The following is a 23,835-nucleotide window of genomic DNA, read 5'->3' as shown; positions in this document are numbered from 1 at the left end:
CACAAACCATGCCGATTTAGGCTATTGATTTGACCATTGGAGGTCAATAGTGTGACAACGCTCGTCCAAAATGCTCGCCATGTATGAGGAGTGGACAAGTTTGTTTGACGGTTAGCCTGAATGGTAGTGAGCCGGTCTCGCGGGAGTAAGTGTCCTCTTTTTAATTCAAAAATAATAGATTAACAGGCCGAAGATATATAGATGAGCTGGAACAGAAGGTTCTAAGCTTTCAAACAGGGGTCATTGACATAGAACCCATGATGAATGATACAGAGGAACATTCATCGGCAGACGACAATACTCCGGGGCCCGCTCCCCATGGCAGCTTAGGTCACATTGTTGAAACCGCGGATGGATGTAATAATAATATGAGCCTTTCCCCGAACTACACCGAGGGTGCTGGGATTAGGTATTGGTGGATATTCCTTCGGAGCCGTGGTCCCTAGGCTGACAGTGACCAACAGCTTTATGAGTCTTCTATTCACTGATCCCCGATGGAGGGAGCAGAACCAGAAGCTTCTCCAAAATCTATCCAAGAGGGCCACCATTCTAGAGACCAGTGTCCAGCAGAATTCACTGCCATCAGCTGAAGAGGCCTTGGTTGTATTCAACAGTTAGTATGTGTCCCCCTTAATTGCAGACACATATCCACACTGACAAATCACAGCTTGGGAGCATCTCATGTCCAAAACCCCTTCTTGCTGCGTCGATATGTGCAAGATCTATACCGAGCACTCTTCCCCGAAAGTCTGGAAGACCAACATGCACGTGCCAGTGCCGGTCAAACAACGGAGCACCAACTATTTCGGACATTCATGATACTTGCCATCGGTGCCATCCCACTCTATCGAGCCGGCAAGCACCAGTACCACCCTTACGGTTATTTTCTTTCCGCGTTGAAACACCTCGAAGAAGGCTTTCTCCTGAAAGGCTTGGAGTCCATTCAGGATCTGTTGCTCGTAAGCAGATTTGGCATATACTATCACATTGGTGCGGTGTCCTCGCAATAACAATGTCGTATCTACTACTGACTGCGTATGTAGGTACTTCTATATGGGAATTGATCCAACTTAGTACTAGAATGTGTATTGAGCGGGGTCTACATAAGTGTCGACCTCGAAAAAGCCCAGATGACCATCTGCTAGAGGAGCAACTGCGGAGACGGGTATTCTGGCAGTGTTATATGCTGGATCGATACACCTCTGTGATGTTGGACCGCCCACCCGCGATAGCCGACAAAGATATCCAAGTCGGGTTTCCGGCCGACGCAGATGACGAGGAGCTCGAGTTGGCCGGGCAGTCTGGTGTATTTGCGGATCTAGATTCCTCCTATCGCATGAGCACGGCACATCTGGATTCTATGCATACAACTGAGACTTCGGTTTTTCTCCTCTGCTTGCGACTACGTAAGATTACCTCAAAGATCCATACAAGATTTCAGCAAAAGGCCAAGGAAAGAGCTGAGCAGGAGATGTCACAAATTGAACTGGCCACAGCCAGCGGAACCATATATTTAGATCTTGACGAGCTACTGAATGAGCTAGAGAGTTGGAGGAACTCTGCGCCTGTCTTCTCCAACCCAAAATGCTTGTATGAGAGGCAGGAGTGGTACGATCTGCTCCTGATGCGAGAGCGATTACTTATTATCCGCAAAGCAATTGATCTCGTGCCTAAACGAAACAATGTGCCTCCGCAAGACCTCCTCAGCATCTGCCTTGAATTTTCCGTGGGGACTATTACTACTTTCTGTGCAATGTTTGACCAGGGGCTTGTGACATACACACGCAGTTACTTCCAGACTCTGTTCACTGCGGGATTATCTGTCATGTTTTGTGTTTCAGTTGTAGAGGATCTTGATTATCAGACCATAAGGAGTGCTTCTGAGGCTGTCAAGAAGGGCGAGAAAACATTGAAGCTCATGGTCCAGGAGCTTCCTGATGCGGTTCACTATGTCGCTCTATATGAAGCATTGCGGGCCGACATCTTGCGCAAGACAAAGAACCAACGACCAGATGCAGTGCATGGCGAACAGCATATCCCATTTGATATCACTCATCAAAGTGGAAGCATACAATTCCTACTTGATGGTAGTGTGAATAATGAAAATGAACCTCCTGCACCCGTCAATGAACACAACCCGCCGTGGCCCATTCTGACGCCCAATGCAATTACGAACGAAGACCATTTGATACAGTTGCAGGAAGCAGCCATTGAGAACCAACAATTAGCATGGGACATATTTGGGGACAACGTCTTCTGGAGTATGGAGGCCGGCATGTTAGGGGAGTACGTGTACGGGTCGTCAGCTGCGGGTCACTTCCTCGACATATGAAAATCAATATATAACCACAATAGAATACAAACAAGCCATCTCTCTACACCCTCTCCAACCTCACATTGATATCCTCATACTTCTGACTCAACTGCCTCATCCCCGCCTGCACCATCGCCCCATCCTGTCCACCCAACGACCACGTCGCCCCCAACTTAAACCACATCTCCAAAAGATCCAGTCTCCCCGGAATCCCCCCAATACCAACTGGCTTTCCAACATCCACACAAGCCTTAATAACCCTCTTCACCGCATCCTGATACTCAGCAGTATCGTAACCACCGGGAATCCCCATATCCGAACAGAGATCATTCGAACCCACCAAAATCCCATCAACGCCCTCAACAGCCACAATCTCCTCCACAATATCCACCGCCCCAGGCGTCTCGATCATCGGAATCAGCATCGTCTGCTCATTCAACACCGCATTCTGCACCTTCGTCGACACATGCCGGAACCCAAACGCCGGCTGGTTATTCGTGCAGCCGCGCTTTCCCAGGGGAGCGTACTTTCCATGCTCGACTAATTCCTTCACCTCTTCGACGGACTCCACGTGGGGAACTACCACGGCGGAGGCGCCTGCGTCGAGGATGCGACTGATATGGAAGTGCGATTTGGAGGGCGAGCGCACGACGGGCGAGATGCCCGCGCAGTGACAGGCGAGAATTAGTTGCGAGACAGTGCGCATGTCGTGCGCAGAGTGCTCCATGTCGATGAAGATGGCGTGGATAGAGGTCGTTTTGCAGAGGAGGGGGAGTTCATTGGTTGTTAGGTATTTGGCTGTTAGGAGGGGGGTTATTTGTCCGGAGAGGATGCGCGTCCGGAAGGGGTTGGAAATGCTGGTGGTTTGGGGGTCGGATTGGGTCATTTTGGTCGTAGTTTGGATGAATGTAGATGGTGATTGACTTGAGAGTGTAATTGGGAGAATTGTTCTTTGGTTGATTGAAATGATCTGGCTAAACTGAGCTTATACGGTTACTTATATATTGATGTTAATCGCTAAGATCGAAAGTATAATTCCTTGTCTAATTTAGCAATCCGGAGAATATCCGGTTGCTGGACGATGAGTCCATAGCTTCATCCGGAACTTCTCCTACGGAGCGGAGAATGTCCATTCCCACACGTATGAACAGCCTCATAGCTATAGGTACTTACTCTAGTGCTAAGAAAGGACCAAAATGAGTCATAACAACATTATACTGAACAATCAATGTGAAGAAAGAGAGTGAGTCGTAAGTCAATATACCAAATCATAAATGTCACACACTCCCTCATCCCAACCCAACATCAATCACTGCTATATCCCACACTACCAAACACTCACCCAGACAACCCTACAACTACCCATCTCATCCCTCTCACCAACCTATCACCAGCAGCATACCTCCGCCCTACCTAAGTAACAAACCTCCACCCGGACCCATTCCCCTCCACCTCCTCCCTCTCCAGCTCCCTATTCCTCCTGACACACCACCACCTCGTCCCCAAACAAAGCAACACCGTAAGTCCACACCCCGCAATAATAATCCCCCCTCCAGTCTCATACCTCGGCTCCTGCGACGTGAGGAAGAAGTACGGCGTGAACCAATGCGAGACGGACGACACGCAATTCGCGATGGCGACGAGCGCGGCTCGTTTTGTGCGTGGGCGCGGGACGACGCTGGTTTCCCAGGATATATGGATCTGAGTTATTGATTAGTCTGAGTGATGGGAGCTCTAGTTTAAGTGGGTAGAAAGTGGTGGTTTATCTTACGTTTAGGCCGACGAATGGTCCAGTACAGAGTAAGACGAAGCTAAAGTATCGTGCTCCGATGTTCAAGGTTGAGATCATAATCACTGTTCCGGCGAGGGTGATGAGCATGGGTATCACGATGTGCCAACAGTGCTTGAGAAATCGGCCACAGGACCATGAGAGGACCAAGGTGGCGATGTAGGCTATTACCCATGGCGGAGCTTGGACGAGGTAGGTTTCAACTTCGGAGAAGTTGAGGGTTGCGACGATCTGTAGTCACTATTATCAGCACGATGTAGAATCTTGGAGTAGGAAATTGATACACACCGAAGGAAAGAAATCCTTGAACGACTGCGCAATGATAAGCGCAAAATGCATTCCCGAAAACAACCACGTAAATGGATCCTTAACGGCAAGCCACACACCCGTCCAGCGACCACCATCATCATCTTCGTGGATCCCTCCCGCAGAGACAAATTGTCTATACTTTGCCATTTGAGCTTCCTCTTCACTGAACCACCGTCGACTAGTATTATCGGGGAAGTTCGGGAGGAACCAGAACGCTATCAATGCGACAAAGATACTGACAATCCCTTCTAATAGGATAAACCACTGCCATGCTCGGAGGTGAGCGATGCCGTCCATGTTCGTGAGGATGGCTGCGGCAAGAAGTCCAGAGAATACATTGGAGATGATGTTACCCGCGTGCCAGATGCCCATCCGTAGTGGGGATTCTTTCTTCGTGTACCAGGATGAAGTCATGAGGGAGACGGCGGGGATGAAGGGGCCTTCGGTGACCCCAACGAGGAATCGGCAGAGACAGAAGCCCCAGGCAGAGGTGAGGGCCGGCATACAGATTGTCACGGCGGACCAGGAGAGCATAATGCAGGGGAAGATTATGCTTGGTTTGCCCTTGGCGATAAAGACGCTTGCTGGGACTTGGGATATGATGTAGCCCACGTAGAAGAGGGAGATGCCGGCGGACCATTCGGTGTCGGACATGTGGAGGTCCTCTTGCATGCCAGCTAGACGGGCGTTGGATACGTTGATTCTGTCGAGGTAGCTATGGGGATGTTAATGCTTGAGATTAATAGTAGCAGTTATAGCAAGCTCACCTCATAAGGAGCATCATTGTCACACATGGCAGAAAGTAGTAGTCCAGCTTCTTGAGGACAGCTTTGTCTAGAACTTCGAGTTCAGCAGGCGTCTTTTCCCGCAGAAGAGGAAACTGAGCCAGCGGGTGTTCTGGATATGAGACATCCTCAAGGTTCTCCATGATAATTTTGGAGTCCCTGTCATCCAGAGGATATTCGTCGTGTTTCGTCGCCATGCCTCAATGAAAATGTATAGTGGAGTATGGAAAAATGCATCTGTTACTGTCCATGCTATCTGCGCTTTTATGGGGCTATATGGCCCACCTATCTTCCCCGGATTTACATTCTGGGGTTCTTGATCCCCCATGGGGACTCCGCGGCGCAACGGACATCTCCGACTTGGCAGGAAATATCGGACAGTATCCGTACGCAGCATGGATTGCGGCATGGTGTGCACGATAGGCTCTCATCGCTTCTGAAGGGGAGGGTCTAAGCGGTGGAAAGTAATTGATGGATTAAGTTTATACGAGAAATTATGAGGGATCAATCACTATACTCCTACCACCTGACCCATCGCTTATGCTGCCAGGCTAGCAATCCGCTATTTCTCCGCCGGCATCCAATGCACCGAGATTGGCTCATGCTTGCTCCGGATTCTTTCTCCCCTAGACCACAACTGGAACGTGAGATCTGCGGGTCCAACAACCACCCTCACCTCGAAGGATGTCCGCCAGAAAGCAGGCTTTGAGCTGTACCAATGGCGATTCTTCAATTTCTTATCCACGTTGTCGGTTGCAATGTCGAGGTTGCAAACTGTTTGCCATCCTTCATGGCATAGGCTGCGTGGGAGCCTCGCCGGTAACTCGGTCGACATGACAATCTCAACGTTGTGGATTCCGGCTTCCAAACCGACGTCGGTCCTCAGATGGAACTCTTTTGTTACCCCGGTAGGTGGAATTGGACGCCCCTAATTGCGGTTATGGTGTAAGCTTCGCAAAGTGAGAGGTGAGGGTATCCGAACCTTGACCACGAGCCAGTCAATCTGATTAAGGGCATACAGACGTTTATCGCGAACGTCCATCTCGACTCGCTCTCCAACGTGAATGTCGCGGTTGTAAACCTTGTGACATATAATGCCGTAGCTCACTGGTGCGCATCGGAAACCAAATGTTAGGATGCCGCGCTTCAGCTGTTGAATGCGGTCCATTACTAAGCCGTGGACAACAACTAGTTGCCTGGAAATCGTAGTTCGTAAGTATTATCACGAGGTATTGGCGAAGATAAGAAGTCAACGTACGGTTCATCAGCCATGAGCACTTGCATCTCTCCAGTTTGAGTAGCCTTTCTCGAACTATTGTATCTCTCCTGGAGGCGTTGTCTCACATACGGGGAGCTACCCAGCCCGCCGGACAGCACCAGGTATTTCTGTAAACATGTTAGCTGGATGCGTTAAATGTGTACTGCATTGCCAAACACACAATATTGTCATTAGAGCCTTGGGCTTGCAGTTGCTGAATATGTGCGTCTATAAGCTGGAACATACCTTCCACTTTCGAGTCGAAGCTGTTTTGAATATCTTCCCTTTCAGGTGTCAGCGTTCGCCATAGTGAGATCTTCACCCAGCCTTACCAAGCAATCTGCATCTGTCCATTGAATATTCCAGCCTCAGGGAAGTCAAGGTTAGGATCTAATCCCGGGACATCCAGCTTGAGCCAAGGGGTGACCGTGGCTTCGGTTCCGAAAGCACATTTGTATCGCTGGAATCGTCCAAATGTCATTCTCCACGCCGTTGTATTAGGAGATGATTTCAAGTGCTGTTGGATAGTTTCAAGTCGCTTGCACATCAGACGATGTATTTCTCTGTCAATAAAAACCGAGCCGATAGGGTGTCCTGGTAGATTGTTAACTAAGGACGACATGACAACAACCTAGATAGCTACCTTCGACATGACCAAGCTGAGCCAATTGCGTAGGCTCACCCTGCGCTGAGAGAAGCTTGAGGACATTTACATCCTACCATCAATGTTGGTTACAACATTCTACGGGCGAGGTAGCAGTTAAGGGGCTAGTTACTGTCGTTCCTCCTCCTGAGTCGCATACCAAAATGGTATCATCGCGCTGTACTGAATGTCAGCTCAGTGCCTTACACTTGACCTCTAGGAAAGGAATGATAACTGACTCCGTAGTGCTCGTTGCCAGCGTAGACAGCCGCAGCTTCTGCTTCCGTGAGGCCGATGCAAGCACGGTGGTTTGGATTCCGCGCGTCAATGACCTGCATTAACAGTCTCCGAATTTCTTCTACCATGCGCACATCCTTCCACGTAGTTGGAACACTGAAAATGAACTCGACACGCTGCATGACAAACTGTGGTATCGTGGTTTCAAAGTAGGACACCACATGCCGATAGATGCACTGAACGTAGTCCTGGAACCATTTCTGGGCTTCTGTCAGGCTTGGGCCCCCATCTCGCGCGTACTGAGGCGCCAAATGAAGCTTGAAGAACTCCTTGGTTTCTGCTTCGGAATCATCGATGTCACATTGGAAACCCCAGTGGCTGACTGACTTGGAGTCAGAGCTATAAGTAATGCAGGTAGGAACCTTATTGGCCAGCTCGCCAGGTAGCTTTCCCGGCCATCGCTGGATGGTTTTGGGAGGTGGCCATTCTGGTCCGTATGAGTATGCGACACCTGATCAGCAGTAAGCTTTTATGTCAAGAAACTCACGTCAAATAGCCTACAGCGGATCTACATACCTGTGTGTGTCATGCCAAAATCGACACCAACTACGATGTTCGGGTGCCATTCCTCATTGTGAAGTGCGCTTTTTGTTGGTGGACCAAGGGCTTCTTTGTCGCTCATATTGTGATGCTGGGAAGTGGAAGTGTCGACAGAGGCGCGTGCGAGACAGAAGCTGGCTCTCCAAGCCCCTCAACTGGAACCCCTGTCCGACTCCAGTGAATGCAACTAAATTGCCCCCCACTCCACTTAGACAAGGCTGCGAGAAGCGCGTCCTCTTAATCCTGGAAAGTCTGGTACCGGGGTGCATAGCGCAAAATTTAGCGTCAGTTCTTATCACCGTCTTTTTCCCTCATTAAACGTATTACATTATGAGATTCGTAATAATTATACAGTAACAATAGTAGCCATTTAGTGTGTTTGAAAAAAAATTTCTCAACAATCTAGGTTAGACACATGAGGAATTTTTTTTTCGGGCTGAAATGGCGATGTTCTGCGGCATTGCTACCTCAAAATCGTTTTTGCCCGATAGCCGCTAACAACCCGTAATCTGTATACCCCTGTCTGCAATGCCCAGTTGAATTAGTTCGCCTGGGGCGGAGAAGTGCATTAATAAAACGGGCTTTGGAGTACTGTCCAGGTCTTTGATTTTTTACTCCCATTTTGTCATTTTGTCATCCGCCCTCTCCCACAATGGAAGCCTTGATTCAAGCTCGCCAAGAGCAATATGGTTCAACATCGGTGCCCTTGTATGGCACTACGACAAGCGCAACTTCCCCGACTCTAACTACACCGAGCTCTTCTTCAGCAGTATCCCCTCAAGCCACGTCGGCAGGCGTGATACGTTCCTCCTCTTCTAGCACCCCTACCAGTACCTCATCGAGCCTGCCATCGCACAGCAACGGAGTCAGCAAAGGCGCTCTGGCAGGGGCGATCGTTGGATCGATTGCCGGGACTGCTCTTCTTGCTATAATTGGGGCTGCACTCTTCTTTCGAAGAAAGAAAGGCACATCTCATTCTAGCAGCTCTGGTGACTCCGATCGGGATGGCGTGGAGTTGGTGAAACCGCGAGCCAGAGTTCAAGCCCTATCGAGTCACTCTCCCCTTTCTCCGACAGGCGGCCGAAATTCGCTCCTCGATTTGATCCCTTTTATTCCCCAGCCGGCCGACGACCAAACTGTCAGCACGCGCATACAGACTCTCTTCGACCACATCGGTCTGCATATCGATAACTACTACGTGCCTGCAAGACATGAAACTGTATCACCAACCCCGGAGGAAGCTATTCGCATAGAGAGCTATGCTTCTACCTCGATTACTGGATCCTTGATCACCGCTTTAGCTAGCCGTCGCGCCCGTCGACCTGTCCTCAATCATGTCTTGGCTCGAACCATCATACAAGCAATTCAACCTAGAGGGTCTCTGTATCCTCCGTTCATGGAGTCTCATGGGGTTGAACCTCTCTCAGCCTCGACTTCGACTCGAGACATGTTCGCGTGGCGCATGCTGACAGCTCGTCTCCATCCGGAGTACGTGGACCTGTCTTCGGCAGCTGCACAAAGGAACATCGCTGCTCTCGCAGAGAATTTTTCAGAAGCTTTTGCGATATACCAAGATCCTGAACTCTCCGATGCAGATCGCAGGCGTCACCTGGCCAGCGTCGTTAGGGAGGCAGCTCAGCTGAGTGTATGGCTGTTTACCCAGCCGTGCTCGTTCAACTTTAGCTGGAGTGCGCCGTCTCCTGGCTCTGTTGTTGTTCTACCAGCGGTCATAAAGATCAGTGATGAACGGGGTGATATACTACCGGTTCCTCAGAAGATGGTGGAGGAAACGATTGCTCAGATATGATTTTCTCAAATAAGTTCGAGATATAATGAGTCGTAATAGTTCATGACCATGAATGCCCCCTTCATACTCCAATATCTCAAGTAACGACCATCTAGATATTATTACCCTTTGCCTGCCTCCAGCTCAATAAATCCCGCATCTCATCCTTAACGTCTAACCCCAACCCTCCTCCTTTAATAGCGTTCACTCCCGAACTCGCCTCGCCACCAGTACAAGCGCCAGCGCCAATACCAACCGCCTCACCCTCCCCAGGCAACTCCTGTACCTCCACCTCCTCTATACCCAATACCTCCTCACCTCCTCTCCCTACTACCCCTTTCCCTCCATCATCACAACCCACCCCCATCAACCTCTCCAACACAACCATTAAACTCGAATAACAAACCATCAGTCTCCCCCTCTGCACCTTCGCCCTCTGCCCATCCCTACATACCCACCTTAACTGCGTCCCCAAACCCATTGAAATCCGCTTACTCCTCCCCTTGACATTATGGTGTGTAGTGTGCTGATTGCTCCTCACTTCCCACTCCACACGCACCGGCTCAACCAGCACCGCTAACGCATGCACCGCGTTTGTCGTATCTGCAATAGTAGACTCAATCCATTGTCTTTCTGAATCGTCAAGAAACGCTGCTTTTTGGGCGTAGAGGTGCGAGGCGCGGTGGAGCTGCGTGCGGATGTGCGTGAGGGTTTGGAGGAGTTCAGTTGATTCGTGGTGCGCGGAGGGGAAGAGGAGGGGTGGTGATGGTGGTAGTTGTATGTGCGGGTGTGGAGGGTTGGTTGTTAGGGAGGCTTGGTCCGATAGTGAGGTGTTGGGTGTTGTCGAGGTTGAGGTTGAGGTGGTAGACATGGGCATGATTGTGGATGTGGATATGGAGAGGGTGGGTGTGTTAGTTAGATGGGAGGTTTGAAGCAGGAGGCAGGAGGAGGTGGTGGTGTTCGAGGGTAGTTTCCGTGTATAGGGGCCGTTGTTACGGATGGTTTTGGGTGTGTGGATAGGTAAACAGATTGGTGCGGAGGGTACGGATGTATGCATCTAGGGTCATTAGCTGCATGTGTATTTGCTGAAATGCGGAATACCATATACAGCACGGTACTGAGTACTATGGTCTTTGTTAGCGCAGGATTGATTGCGTGCAGTTGGCCAATAGGAAGCGGGGCCCTCATGCAAATTGACTGCGCCGCAATATGAACCACTGGCCAAGAGGCCTGGACGGATAAGCACCCGACAAGGTTTCTTAGCATAGGTACACCCGGACACCCGTTCCTCTATCCGATTTGTTGGATTATGTGCATCGGTGGGGTCCCGTGCGGGTACGAAGAATCCGCTAATAATCGCGTTATTATTGCTGTTGCGGTTTTGGGTCAGTGCTATTACTTACTTTGGCGTAGCTCAGCCTCGCCCCGAGACGGTTGAGCCGTCTCGCCCGAAAGTCTGTCTTTGCTCGGTGTTGGATTTTATTGCATGACTCATGATTAAGCTGATGCCATTGATTCTTTTCCTGGATAAGTGTACCTGGTTGATATGCTACATCACAATGTAATCTGCAAGATAAGTCGAAGAATATTTCTTTACATACAAGAAAAGTACACAGGTGCTCGTGAGCAGAACCAGGCATAGAATATTCGATGAAATCCCATGCTACATTTTCCAGCTTTCATCCACCACATTCAACACCTTTACTATCTTAAGACTCTTACAGAGCAAGAGCAAAGCCGAGGGCTCCAGCAGCACCAGCGAGACGCATGGCAAGGCCTCCGGTGATATCAGGTGCACCCCCAGTTGACACAGAAGAGCTCTCTGAGGCGGTCGATGCAGCACTCGACTCGGACGTACTTGTCCTCGTCGACGATGAAGACGAGGAGATAGAGAACGATAACGGCGTCGATGTTAAATAACTCCAGAAAGGGCTAGTAGCATTTCCACTTGTATCTGGCGTCACGGTTTTGGTAACACCCGTGGTAACTGGAGATCCGGTGACAGTTTCCAAAGTGGTTACGGTCTTAACGGCGGGTGTACCCTGGTTTGTAACATCGTTGAGTGTGGCTAACACTGTCACTGCGAAGAGGGCGAGTATCTTGAAAAACATGTGAATGGTATTGAGAAGCTTTCGTTGGGTAGTATAGCTGGTTTTGAATAAGAATTGGGTGATGAAGTTACCATGTTAGTAGGAGGGGTCTCTGGTTTATGTACTCTAGTTTGTTGGAGCCTGATCAGGAGTGAGTTAGTTTGTGACTCTTATGTGAGAGAAGAATGATGCGGCAACACTGATGTTCGGCGACGTTAAGAGATGTCTTCTTCTCTTAGGGGTCCGTGAGCACCCGCGCCACCGCCCCATTATCGTCACATGGCAGCTAAGCTATTAGGCCACGAATGAACAAGCATTGACGAGGAGGCTTAGCATTTGGGGAGAAAACTATCTCGGAGAGACCGTCGGGAAAGCATGCTAGTATCCTACGCTATTTCTACAGGCCGAAGAGGATAGGGAGCGAGAGGAGTCTCTGAGGAAGCACGAGCAGGAGCAAACCCGTCGGACTACTTTCCGAGAGTTCATTCAATACTGTCACACCCTTCGTTTGATCCCCTTGAGAGCCGGACATCCCGCTGAGTCAACTACTGGCGAGATCCCGCAGCCCACTGGCAAATATAGCCCACTGCGACTAGAGCTCTGGACAGACTGTGATGCTAGACAGCAGGAGATCCACAATACTGCCTGCCACTACCTCCTACCCCTGGGTCGAGACCCTCCTCGGTTGTTCAGTTCCCGACACGCACTCGAGGAATATAACCGGCGTTTCAGCAATCGGCCTATCACGAGTGAAAAGGACCTGGAGTATCACGAGCGATCCGCCGTTGAAAGTCAGGTTCAAGATATCATCGCTGCGCTAAGCCAGATACCGGGCGCTCGAGACGAGTTTGGGCTAGGAGACGGGGTGCTGTTCGATAGTCATACTAATGGTCTAGATGAGATCATGCCAGAGGAGCATCATGCCGGTTCCTCACCTTACAATGGAAACTCCCGCCCTGACCAGTATTGCATCCACCGTGTTCACGGAAATACAAAGGCAATACTGACTACTGTCGAGTATAAGCCGCCTCATAAACTGTCCATGGGAAATACCGCTCCGCGTTCTAGCAGCAGCCGAGCGTTCATGGCCACGATTAGGCGCCGTCGTTCCGCGCGATGATCGAGCAGGTCGCGCTACGTAGGGTATACACGGGATCATAAGGAATGCTCGTGTCTGCCTCAATTCTCCAGTAGGAGTTGGAGCAGCGTCAAGTGGCCAGTATTGACAGCGTACATGACTAACCGACCAGCCTCCATACAGGCGACCTTGAATACTCGTGCCATGATTGGACGGAACTCGAACAGTACTTGACTGTCCTGATACTAGAGCATCCGTGATAGCAGGTTGGGATCGTGTTCGGGAATCCCCATCATGGTGCTCCAGTCCGTCTATTTCAGCCCCGTGGCCCAGCAACATCCTCACCAACGTGTCATCTCCGATGATAGCTGCGACGTTTAAGTAGCATTTGTACATGAAATTATGACTTTATAGGGACTGTCGCGTGATGCACGAAGAGATCATTGCATGCGAGGTCCACGTCGGCACCGTAGTGGAAAAAGTTTTGTGTTTCCTTGGAGGCAATGGCTCGCACGACACTCGTTGGCCAACTATGTGCGAAGTCCTGAGCCTCATCGGGCCATTGGTAGTGACAGAGAAGGAGTACCTCCCAGAGATGGGGGCTCGGGTCACCTGCAGTAGACTGGAGAGATGTCCAGCCGCGAGAGGTTCAGCCACCTGTTGGGTAACTCCAACAGTGACAGGGTGTATGCACACCTCGGTGGGACGTTGAAAGTGTAAAAAGCAACGACTCATATAGAACTCGACAGTGAAGGAGATCTTACAAGCTGACAGGTCAGCTGGTTGCCTGGACTAGCTGAAGGTGGTTATTTAAGCCTCGTAGCCGTTAACTGGCTTAGTGACAGCTGATTAGGTGGGCAGTATATAGATCCAAGGTCTAGCGTCATAGTCGACTGCGGACCTTGAAAGGAATGTTGACACATTCACTGTCGTCAGTCAGTCAGGCACCACCTATCCTTTGCCTCTGCCTGATGATATCTTGTTGCATAAAGCGTCAGCTTAATACCTCAAGGTAATATAATAACACCTCGGGTACCATCTCGGGGCCTCGGCAGGATCTGAGCTTAGTATAATAGCAGTAGGATTTCTGCATCTACTAAAACAAGGCTTTACCTTCCAGGGTGGGCGGGGTGCAGAAAGAGGGCATCTGCGGATAGTCAAGGCTGTGGCATAAGCAAAGGCTGGTGTGGGGGTAGATAGAGCCTTCCTGTATAGTAGCCTTAACCTAGTACTGTTCCACTCATATTTTTTTTTGGATTTCCGATAGGTTTAGAGACAACGCCTATTACTGGCCGCAGCTCTGCTCGCCGAGTAATACAAAATCCAATAAGTTCATTCCGTTGACGTCTAGCTGCTTTATTCAGTAGTTTGGCTCCGCAATACTTCTTTGTCATCGAGTATTTCGGTCAGACAAGAAGAAATGAGCCGAAGGGGGTTCACTTTGATGCTGAGAACTGACTTTGGTAGTTTGCGAGCGACCCAGCAGTAATGATCCTGTCTCAATGTAAGTGATATTCGCTGTTGGGTGGATGTATCCTGTGACTGAGCTGGAGTGCCAACACAGGCAATTATTCGTGGGCCTACTAGAAGACACGCGCTCGGATCGTTTGTTGACAGGCTCCACTTAGTGTATGTATGTTTGATTCATCCCCAGCCCCAGATCCTTATAGCCAGGTCAGCATGAAGAGGCCTTCAGCTCGCTATCTCTGTACTTATGACTCTTATGAAGGCTTTATGAAAGTGCCACGGAGAAACCCAGTTTCCGTCCGTCCACAGTGGGTTTTTGGGTCGATTGTTGCTGGAGGAGCCGACGTGACTGTCCGATTAGGCCGTGGATATTTTGCCCTTTGAGGGGCCTAGCTCATCAAACGAAGCTATGCTGGCTTTCAAATTCTTTCAATCATTGATTTCTCCCTGAGTGCATGCAGCTTACTTTCTAACGCTCCGAGGAGATGTCCAGGCAAGCGATGATGCTGCAGCTGCACACCTCATCATCGGGGTTGGATTGACATTCCCGAGTAGGAAGCATGTAGATAACGATAGGGTGAGAAATGGCAACGCCTCAGGAATAACAACTGCCTGCATGGACGGTGTCAAAGCACGTTAATACCCAGTACCATTTTATTCCGTCGAGTCGGATTGCTGTATTCAACATCGGACTATAAGGAATTTGTTCATACATGCAGCTGTTGATCCTACCCACAAGAGTTACCATCAGTTAGCTTAATGCTGGTCCTAAGTAACCCAGAAGTGCTTAAAGGTGTGTAGAGGTCTGTGCAACTATCTCAGATCGATTGAAGCGACATAGTCTGATATGCACCTTGCCGTAGAGTGGAGTTCCGGGCTCTTACAGACAATTCCAGATTATGATCGACAGGAAAAGCTAGTAGGTAGTAGTTACTGCTGGCCGGGAAGGAAATGCATAAAGAACAGTATCTGATTGGAAGACAGCAACCTCTGCGTATTATGCGCATATGCGGGTACGAGTAGTATGGTGTGCTGTAGATATTGCGTGGCATTCAACACTTGGCCTACTATGCATAATGACTCGGACCGTCATCTTTGCTATTCGCTTTCCAAACTGACAATCTTCTGGAAAGTGGTATCTTAAAGCGGGACATGCATGAGGGAAGCATCATGAAGTATCCTTTGCTGGGTACAGAGCATGTCGTGATTGCGATTTGTGTAAAGAGTCAAGAAGGGAGATAGGAGGACACCATTGTTTCTTTGGGCCTTTCACAGTTTTGCTACTCACTCTATATTCTGCCGAGAACGTATAACTATTCACGAGATCTAACATAGTAATTCACTCTTTCATTTGATCCATTGCAAGGCAAAAGGTTGTATCTAACCGAGCCCGCTAAGTATGTGATTTGTTTGACCCCGCACCAACATGGGTTGGTTGTTGGCTTATTGGTTCGGGTGAACCTCGCCGCGTCACCCATTGTCTGACTCGCCAGTGCCCCATAATCTTTGTGATAGGGCTGGTGCGATTACACCTCGGCAGACCTGCTGGTTTTAGGCAGATAGCTGTACTTGACCGGGATTCAGTTCGAGTTCGGCACTCTGCTCAGTACTCTGCGCTGATTGTTGTCCTTGAGATGCATGGTCGTCTAGGTTAGTCCACCAAGCATAAGGAGGATAGTCAAACCCATCTTTAGTATTGTCAGTAAGACGGATACTCAGGCAGCCACAATGCAGCATAGCGACTTTTCAGTAATTGGTTGCCTCGCGTCGACGCCTTCTGTGAGCCATTTCCTTGCGAAGGCCCATGCATGCGTGTTGACGACAGCATCAGCAAGTTGTTGCAGATGTGGCATGGTCGGGGAAATACAAAATGTTGCAGGTACGTACCTGTGAATCAGCTCCTCTCGCTACCTAAGCAAGTATTAAGTTGATGGAGCTCGCTACCCATAAGACTTGCCTCTGACCAGCGAGTTGATTTCTCTTTCAGTTCTCCAAACACATCGAATTCAGGACTGACTTCTCACCTCAAAAACACATACGCTATGTCTCCATTTCGGCTCCGCAAAAACATTGCCGATCTTGATGAGAAAGAGCTTAACGATCTGGTCCTTGCATTCCATTTACTTCAGGAAGAGGGTCCAGGAACGGCGGAAGCTCCAAATGAGGATTCCTTTTATACCATCGCAGGTTATCATGGCCAGCCCTTCAGGGGTGCTGGCTATGGAAATCGAGATTGGTGGGGAGGATACTGTCACCATGGCAATGTGCTTTTTCCTACCTGGCACCGTGCGTATGTCCTTCGCTTGGAGGACGCCCTCCGCAAAGTTTCAAACAAGCCGAATCTAGCTCTGCCATACTGGGATGAGTTTGCCGACTCCATTGTACCGAATATCTTCACACAAAGAAAATATACTTTACCCGTTGTGGGCGAGATTGACAATCCCCTGTTTTCGTACAAATTGGCCCAGGGATTCTTCGACAATCTCGGTCGAATTGCATCCGACCAAGCCGGCACCACGACCAGAAAGGTTGATTACAGCAAGCCCAAAAAGTATGAAACAGTTCGATGTCCTTACTCGGGACTTGTTGGGGAAGATGATAAGGCCGCCACAGAGGAATATAATGCCACCATCAATGAGGCTCAGGCTACCGAGAGGCTGAATGAGAATGTGTACTACTGGCTAAGAAGTCCCGCTACAAATACAGTCCCAGGCATGCGTCAGCTTTACATCAATGCTGCCTGGAAGGCTCCCAACTATACCGTGTTTTCCAACACCACATCAGCTGCTAAGTGGAACGATGATATATTTTCTCGTGAGCACGAATGGGAGGATGACTTTGTGGTTTCCGTGGAGCGGCCACACAATGGAGTTCATCTGGCAGTTGGTGGATATGACATGCCTGACAAGGATCGAAACCGAAAAACTCCCTCACAAGCAAACGGGGACATGGGCGAGAATGACACGGCGGCGTTCGATCCGATCTTCTTTTTTCATCACTGCTTCATTGACATGGTCTTTTGGCTCTGGCAGTTCCATCATGAGGCCACAGAGAATTTTGATATTATTCCGTTTTACCCCGGAACCAGTCCGATTGATAGTCAAGGTCCAACTCCGGGTATGAGTGCTGATTCCCAGCTCAACATGGAAACCCCGTTAACCCCTTTTCGCTACACTTCAAGGGTAACTGTTAACCACAAGGCCAAAAATGTTATCTCATATAGAGCCGCTAACCATGAATACCTCTAGGATGTTGTGAACATTCAGGAGCTCGGATACGAGTACAAATGCGATAAATACCTTCAAAAGGACCCCCTACCACCACCACCTATCGATGTCCTGCCGCTACCAGTACCGCCATCCATGTCACGCTCAGCTGTACGGGTGACAGGTATCAGTCGGAGTCAAAGACTGGGCTCTTTTGTTGTGGCTATTTGGGCCTTCCCTTCCGACAAGGAGGATGATTGGGCTCACGCTACTCTAGTTGGGCTCGAGCCGGTTTTCAGCCGGTGGCATGTGCCAGGTTGTGCCAACTGCAGCAACTCTCTGACGGTAACTTTGCACGCACATCTACCACCCGGCTCATCCCCAACGGGCTCAGACAAATTTAAGGTCGGAGACGAGAAAGAAAGGAAACTGAAGATTATGGTGCTGGATAATCAGCTTATAAAGGACGATAAAGGCTTGCCCCGCAAAAAAAGGGTACTTAACCCTATCACAGGTGACAGCAAAGTGGATCCAGGACCTTGGATTGAGGTTAGGAAGGTTTCAGGTTGAGGTATTTTGGCTTATTTGTGACTGCCAATCGGCAAATGGGAACCTTGGATGTTCGTCCTTTAGGTTTCTTCATCAATGGCAGCAAAATAGATAGGACCTACTCAATTCAGGAATATGTAGTCAATATTGCCCCATCACCTCCATTCAACTCTTCTTGTCCAAAATGATACCTTATACTGACATTGCCGTGGAGGCTGGACCTTTTGTGTTTTCAGAGCTGGTTACGAATTTCGTGGTAACGATTGGTAAGTTAATCCCCTCATTATGTATGAAGTCCTGCATCCCAGTAGTCCGATCTATATGCAGATGGACGTGATTTGGACTTATGCTTAAGACTCACTCCCCTTAAGCAGGGAGTATATCCACCCGGATTCTATATACCATATAAATCAGCTTTGCTAGCCTATTAAGCCGTTATAATCACTGGATCGGTTGCTGTTTTACGCTGTAGTAGGACCACATATGCGGTTAGAGCTCTCTCCGTAGACTCGGATAATGACTCTGCGTAAATGGTTTGTCATTGGAAGATGAAGAACACGCTGACTCTACACCCTTTTCTTTTGGTTTCTTTTTTCTTCTTTCCCCCTTCGCGATCAAACATGCCTCGAACCATTAGACTCTCGTCTTCCGAGCCGGAACATGTATTACTTCGCTACAAAAAATGGTGATTATCGTTTACAAAAGTCGTTAGAAAGGAAGTAAAATGTTCCCCGGGGATATTTATAGCTCACAATGTGACTGAGCCGCCTACTGATCGATAAACTAAGCGCGCGATTCACCCTCTTGCTCCGCAACCCGCACTTCTCCAAATGAACTTCTGTTAAAAGCCACATCGGCATGATCAGGCTTAGGATGGCACCGTGGACCTGGCATCCAAGTCCGGTAACTAGAACACTTCTGTTTCGAATGTGGATCATGCATTCATTAACGTTTACCTCCCGTATGGTGTCTACGATAAATGACGACAGTCAACTCTTCAAATACACGTCTGGTCGATGGATGTGAGTTGCTCAAGGGTGCCCTCTGCTCTTCACTTTTGGTAGCTTATATCGGTAGATATAACGAGAAAGTTCGTCTCGCTGAGCGTCGCCTGGAATTCAATGCTGATGCATTGAAAACTGCTGTTGCTCGGTCGCTACAGAGATGCGACACAAATATCAAAAGCCTGACGAAATTGGCGGAAGGGGGCTTCGACCGTGTCCTACAGATCACCATGAATAATGACACTCAGGTCTTTGCGCGATTGCCATAGCTCTCAACTAGTCCAAGACAATTGGCAATTGCTAGCGAGGTAGCTACCTTGGCTCTCCTTCGCGCTCATGGTCTTCCTGTGCCCCGCGTATATGCATACTCCACAGATGCTAAAAATCCTGTTGGCTCGGAGTATATCATCATGGAAAAACTACCGGGGCGACCACTTGCTGATCGTTAGTTTGAGTTGTCTGATCGAGAACGTCTTAAGGCGCTCCTGCAGCTTGTACAGTTTGAAGCAAAGCTTCATGCGATTCAGCTCCCTGCGAGTGGAAGCATATACTACGCGAGCGATCTCCCGTCAGACTCACCACGCATCGCTGTTCCAGATTCTGATGTCTGCATTGGCCCTAGTGCAGCTCTTAAATGGTGGTTCGCAGAGCGTGCCTCTCTCCGTGTCTATCGCGGTCCTTGTAAGTGCTTCGTAGGCCAGCCTGTCTCAGTGCTGACTATATATTAGGTGCGGACCCGATCGATGTTCTCCGAAATCCTGCGCTAAAGGAACTAGCCTGGCTGCGCAAATATGACCGCCCACGCTTCCCTCTTGAGCGTGCATATCGCGAGTCCATGGCTTACCTATTGTCCGACCCCAGTGAGCATATTGAGTCGCTGGAATTCTACCTCAAGATTGCTCCTCGACTGCTCCCATCAAATGAAGTCTTACGCCCGGTCCTTCGCCACCCTGATCTTCAGCCCACAACATCTTCGTTTCAGATGACTCAGACATCGTTGGGCTAATTGACTGGCAACATGCAGCTGTCCTTCCGCTCTTCCTCGCCGCCAGGATTCCCAAGTTCTTCCAGAACTACGATGACCCTGAGTCCCTTCAATTTCGCCCGCCACCTACTCCGGATTTAAACGATCTGGATGAGGAAAAGGCTGATGTTCTTCATGACTTTCGACGACGCCATACCCACTTTTTCTATCTGGCATCCACTCAGCGGTTCAATGAGCCTCACTTCCGCGCTATGGATTAGACCACGAACATGCTCACTTGGCGCATCTTCAGCCATGCGGGCCACCCCTGGGAGGGCAACAATATCCCGCTTCAAGCTGACCTTGTCTTATTGGCCAAATTCTGGCACGAGTACTCAACTGACCCGTGTCCAATATCCATAGCTACAGCCAGGTCAGATTCTATCATGCATTTGCAAAGCATGCAGGAAGAGATTGACCTCCAACTGAAACATATCCGTAATGCTATTGGTATCAGTAGTGATGGCTGGACTCCTCCGGAAGAATATGAAGCTGCCTGTGCCCGTGCTCTTCAGATAAAAGCTGATGGCCTTGCTTCACTGGATACAGACTACGAGCGCGAGATGACGGATCGACACTGGCCGTTTGATGACCACAATGAGGATGAGTACCTTGACTGTTTTCTGTGTCTATACTTATCTTGAAAGCGTAACAGATGCAACATGTTGAATTTATCAAATCTTTTGCTTTTTCTTTTTGTGTGTTCTTTAAAAATTGAGACACCCTGGCCACCTGCAGAATAGCTCTGTGGTCATGTGCAGGGATGCTGAATACTGTACTTAATGTCATTTAAACCATTATTAGACACCTGGAGTCTTTGCCACATGTTTCCCTATGTGTGGAAGATATTCCTTGCTTCCAAACGTGAAGCACCGGTATAGCTAGCATCTTACTTAGCAGGCTCGATCAGGTATAAGAATCTGGATTGGACTAGGTTGGAAGTCATGAATTAACACTTTATAGAAGTATCTATATATCTATAAACAGTGAAGAAGCTGACACAGAATTGCATTTCTATGACTTTGATTAGACGAGACCACTCGTAAGTGTCTAGTGTAAGCGGTGGGGAAGAGTGGTGTTGGGACAGGGACGAGAGCGTATATAGATGGAAGATAGGGCTTTTATATACTTGAAATCATGAAAAGATGTAAATTATGTGCGACGTCAACGTTTCTGTAGTTGATTGTAGATCTACGAGTTTTCAAGATAAAACAGCGGAGATCAATCGGGAAGTAATCGGACGCAACTGACTACCCGCGAAATGCGCGACCGGGGGTGAGAACCCTGGGAGGTTCGCCAGTCTTCCCATCGTTGCCACTTGTTTAATAAACACCTTGCGGGTACAGACATCTGCAACCCCAGCTTTACTCGCTCTTCTGATCCTGCTTGATGAGGTCCGCCGCTCTCTCCGCAAATGCATACACAGTAGCTTGCAGATTCGCCGTGCTTATAAGCGGGATAGCACTTGCATCCACAACCCTCAGACCTTCGATACCGTGGACCTTCAAATTGGAATCCACCACTCCGTCCTTCTCGAGAGGCAGCATCGAACAGGTTCCCACAAAGTGCCACATGGAGACCAAATTGTCCCGAGCGTACTGCTTTGCGGCATCCAAGTCTCCTTGGAAGTCTGCATCTGGGTCATGGAACTTCAATGGCTGTTCAAGGAGCTCCCCAAGCTGAGGTGACTCCGCCAGTTTCTTGATACGGAGCAAGTGTCGTGCCATAACTTCCAGGTCGAGAGGGTTTGACATGTAGCCAGGGTCAATGATTGGAGGGGTTTCAGGGTTGTTGGAGGTACTGGGGTTCGGTTTGTCAGTTCTACATTTTCTATCAAGAAAGATGTAAACAACAAAGATGCACTTACATTTGAACGCTTCCGCGGGAAAGCGGTTGAGAGAGCATCACTCCAAGCGTGACGAACTTTCCTTGTGAAGCATCTGGGATAGTTCCGTCCCTGAGATCTTTGGCATAATTTGTTTGCCCCAAGGCGGATAGGTACGCAGCTGATGGTTGCTTGGGATCAAGAATAGTAGTCTTGGCGATGTCATAGTAGGATTGCGTTGCCTTGTGCTGTAATTTCTCAGCAGCGTCGCTGGTGAACAGTGCCTGGAGATCACTTCTGTCCTGTTCAGGAAGAGGTAAATAGGCGTAGGTATGAACTCCAAGTGACGTGAGGGGCCCAGACTTCGTGGCAGCATATTCCTGCATTGCCTGACCAATGGCTTCAGGCTCCTGTCTAACCAGAGAGTCCTTCGTTTCTAGTTCAGGCTTTGCTTGGAATGCGGTGTAAGAGATCATATGATCTACGAACATTGAATGTTAGCTTTTTCATCCCAAAGCGAGTAGTTGTCAATAGGAGAGGGGCTCCTGTTATCTATGTCGCCGGTGCTAGACTGGGAACTGTTCACATACCCTGAAGATTCTGTCCAACTCCGGGAAGGTCCATAACCACATCGATACCATGCTTGTTAAGAAGTTCTACTCCACCAACTCCTGAAAGTTGGAGGATTTTCGGAGATTGGAAAACACCAGCAGCAAGTATGACTTCACTCTTTGCCTGAACCGTCTTTGAGGCCTCATCAATACTGTATTGGACTCCAATAGCCCTAGGAGGCTTGCTTTCGTCAAACAAGACTCTCTCAACAAGAGCATTTGTAAGGACATGAAGGTTTTGGCGAAGCTCCACAGGCTTATAGTAAGCCAAGGCAGAGTTGCTTCTCCTACCCTCCGAGTCAATACTAGCAAGGCAACTGAAGGAGCCTACAGAACTGTGAATGAACGGATCCCCGCCATTGTATTCTCCATGGCTGCGAAACAGTTCAGCCCATGCTTTGCGGATGGGGTGTGTCTCGTTGCCAAAAGATGTCTGGATTGGACCTTTCGCTCCGTTCAGTTCAGGCCAGTCCTCAATTGCCAGACTTTCCTTGGCATCCTGTGCTACATTTGGACTGCTGTAGGCCTTGGCCAAATAGTCTTTCAATATGGTCCAATTCCATCCGGGGTTACCGAGTTCCTCCCATGAGTCAACAGCCCCCTTAAATGGAGGAACAAAGACGTGTGCATTCAATGAACTGGATCCTCCGAGTGTTTTTCCCTGATTAAGACCAATTACTCTGCCATTGAGGCCTGGCTATAAGAATAATAGATTAGCTATCTCACACACTCACTTCTGATCAGAACAGGGGCCATTCATACCTGAGGGGTAGATTGGAATTTCCAATCAGCGTCAGATCCAAGTAGTGCAGCATAAAAGATAGGAATGTTCACACGGGGATCTGCTGTCAAGTCGGCACCTGCTTCAAGAACGAGGACGGAGGTGTTGGGGTCCTCGCTCAGTCGAGAAGCAGTTACCAGGCCAGCCGTACCGCCGCCAATGACGACAAAGTCATATGCAGTAGTAGCCATTCTGTACTGTGTGCAGGTTTACTTAAAGATTGGATGAGAGTGTGAAAAGAAAAAGAATTACGAGTGTAAGAAGTAGCTTGTTAAGAAGGAAGAAATACCCCGAGACGGGAGAGAGAGATATATTAGGCACTAATTGAATAGCTTCCTACTAGCTAGGAACATCAGACAACAAAAAAACATTATAATGAGCTCCACAATGCCAGTTCTACCCCGCCCAGTCGTAGCCATTTTAAAGGCACCGGCTCCTGCCCCACCGATATATTTGTCCGCTAGTATTTACGTAACATG

The 23,835-nt window shown here is 49.1% G+C and overlaps 11 protein-coding genes across 11 annotated transcripts; 5 read left to right on the top strand and 6 right to left on the bottom strand.

The window, feature by feature from the left end:
* Positions 1–260: 260 nt before the first annotated feature.
* BO83DRAFT_399662 (fungal specific transcription factor domain-containing protein) lies at positions 261–2,332 on the top strand (the record flags this gene model as incomplete). The annotated part of the gene is made up of 4 exons (XM_025533333.1): positions 261–409; positions 465–617; positions 668–990; positions 1,044–2,332. The coding sequence occupies 4 exons, from the start codon at positions 261–263 to the stop codon at positions 2,330–2,332; spliced, it is 1,914 nt and encodes a 637-aa protein (XP_025387413.1).
* A 43-nt stretch (positions 2,333–2,375) lies between these two features.
* Positions 2,376–3,200, bottom strand: BO83DRAFT_362843 (HpcH/HpaI aldolase family protein; the record flags this gene model as incomplete). The annotated part of the gene is made up of 1 exon (XM_025529546.1): positions 2,376–3,200. One exon carries the CDS (start codon positions 3,198–3,200, stop codon positions 2,376–2,378), a length of 825 nt encoding a protein of 274 aa, XP_025387412.1.
* A 527-nt stretch (positions 3,201–3,727) lies between these two features.
* Positions 3,728–5,417, bottom strand: BO83DRAFT_447104 (vitamin H transporter; the record flags this gene model as incomplete). The annotated part of the gene is made up of 4 exons (XM_025536635.1): positions 5,180–5,417; positions 4,392–5,127; positions 4,086–4,334; positions 3,728–4,015 (listed from the first exon to the last, which is right to left on the bottom strand). Exons 1-4 carry the CDS (start codon positions 5,392–5,394, stop codon positions 3,728–3,730), a joined length of 1,488 nt encoding a protein of 495 aa, XP_025387411.1. The 5' UTR covers positions 5,395–5,417.
* Positions 5,418–5,729: 312 nt separating this feature from the next.
* BO83DRAFT_339901 (Hsp70 family protein) lies at positions 5,730–8,017 on the bottom strand (the record flags this gene model as incomplete). The annotated part of the gene is made up of 9 exons (XM_025528565.1): positions 5,730–6,125; positions 6,180–6,393; positions 6,456–6,583; positions 6,637–6,739; positions 6,788–7,049; positions 7,099–7,171; positions 7,232–7,276; positions 7,338–7,846; positions 7,912–8,017. The coding sequence occupies 9 exons, from the start codon at positions 8,015–8,017 to the stop codon at positions 5,760–5,762; spliced, it is 1,806 nt and encodes a 601-aa protein (XP_025387410.1). The 3' UTR covers positions 5,730–5,759.
* Positions 8,018–8,563: 546 nt separating this feature from the next.
* On the top strand, positions 8,564–9,779 carry BO83DRAFT_362840 (uncharacterized protein). Its single transcript, XM_025529545.1, has one exon. It carries the CDS (start codon positions 8,588–8,590, stop codon positions 9,740–9,742), a length of 1,155 nt encoding a protein of 384 aa, XP_025387409.1. The 5' UTR covers positions 8,564–8,587; the 3' UTR covers positions 9,743–9,779.
* Positions 9,780–9,787: 8 nt separating this feature from the next.
* BO83DRAFT_53518 (uncharacterized protein) lies at positions 9,788–11,135 on the bottom strand. The gene is made up of 2 exons (XM_025537418.1): positions 11,125–11,135; positions 9,788–11,070 (listed from the first exon to the last, which is right to left on the bottom strand). The coding sequence occupies exon 2, from the start codon at positions 10,776–10,778 to the stop codon at positions 9,834–9,836; it is 945 nt and encodes a 314-aa protein (XP_025387408.1). The 5' UTR covers positions 10,779–11,070; positions 11,125–11,135; the 3' UTR covers positions 9,788–9,833.
* Positions 11,136–11,202: 67 nt separating this feature from the next.
* BO83DRAFT_438207 (uncharacterized protein) lies at positions 11,203–12,003 on the bottom strand. The gene has a single exon (XM_025536076.1). The coding sequence runs from the start codon at positions 11,830–11,832 to the stop codon at positions 11,440–11,442; it is 393 nt and encodes a 130-aa protein (XP_025387407.1). The 5' UTR covers positions 11,833–12,003; the 3' UTR covers positions 11,203–11,439.
* Positions 12,004–12,013: 10 nt separating this feature from the next.
* On the top strand, positions 12,014–12,931 carry BO83DRAFT_438206 (uncharacterized protein; the record flags this gene model as incomplete). Its single annotated transcript, XM_025536075.1, has 2 exons — positions 12,014–12,052; positions 12,215–12,931. The coding sequence occupies 2 exons, from the start codon at positions 12,014–12,016 to the stop codon at positions 12,929–12,931; spliced, it is 756 nt and encodes a 251-aa protein (XP_025387406.1).
* Positions 12,932–16,226: 3,295 nt separating this feature from the next.
* tyr1 (tyrosinase) lies at positions 16,227–18,220 on the top strand (the record flags this gene model as incomplete). Its single annotated transcript, XM_025534797.1, has 3 exons — positions 16,227–16,235; positions 16,324–17,538; positions 17,605–18,220. 3 exons carry the CDS (start codon positions 16,227–16,229, stop codon positions 18,130–18,132), a joined length of 1,752 nt encoding a protein of 583 aa, XP_025387405.1. The 3' UTR covers positions 18,133–18,220.
* An 870-nt stretch (positions 18,221–19,090) lies between these two features.
* BO83DRAFT_447084 (uncharacterized protein) lies at positions 19,091–20,783 on the top strand (the record flags this gene model as incomplete). The annotated part of the gene is made up of 7 exons (XM_025536634.1): positions 19,091–19,133; positions 19,176–19,363; positions 19,385–19,559; positions 19,623–19,796; positions 19,844–19,975; positions 20,140–20,326; positions 20,393–20,783. 7 exons carry the CDS (start codon positions 19,091–19,093, stop codon positions 20,781–20,783), a joined length of 1,290 nt encoding a protein of 429 aa, XP_025387404.1.
* A 669-nt stretch (positions 20,784–21,452) lies between these two features.
* BO83DRAFT_362833 (GMC family oxidoreductase) lies at positions 21,453–23,547 on the bottom strand (the record flags this gene model as incomplete). The annotated part of the gene is made up of 4 exons (XM_025529544.1): positions 21,453–21,939; positions 22,007–22,445; positions 22,555–23,272; positions 23,338–23,547. 4 exons carry the CDS (start codon positions 23,545–23,547, stop codon positions 21,504–21,506), a joined length of 1,803 nt encoding a protein of 600 aa, XP_025387403.1. The 3' UTR covers positions 21,453–21,503.
* Positions 23,548–23,835: the final 288 nt, after the last annotated feature.

Source organism: Aspergillus eucalypticola (assembly GCF_003184535.1).
Source record: "Aspergillus eucalypticola CBS 122712 chromosome Unknown BO83scaffold_15, whole genome shotgun sequence".
In the NCBI taxonomy this organism is placed as follows: Eukaryota; Fungi; Ascomycota; class Eurotiomycetes; order Eurotiales; family Aspergillaceae; genus Aspergillus; species Aspergillus eucalypticola.
The sequence above is the reverse complement of the archived record's forward strand: the minus strand, read 5'-3'. Positions and strand labels throughout refer to the sequence as shown.

Excerpts from the sequence above, each read along its gene's own strand:
- BO83DRAFT_362840 (XM_025529545.1), top strand. The coding sequence starts at position 8,588 with ATGGAAGCCTTGATTCAAGCTCGCCAAGAGCAATATGGTTCAACATCG.
- BO83DRAFT_53518 (XM_025537418.1), bottom strand. The coding sequence starts at position 10,778 with ATGCATACATCCGTACCCTCCGCACCAATCTGTTTACCTATCCACACA.
- BO83DRAFT_438207 (XM_025536076.1), bottom strand. The coding sequence starts at position 11,832 with ATGTTTTTCAAGATACTCGCCCTCTTCGCAGTGACAGTGTTAGCCACA.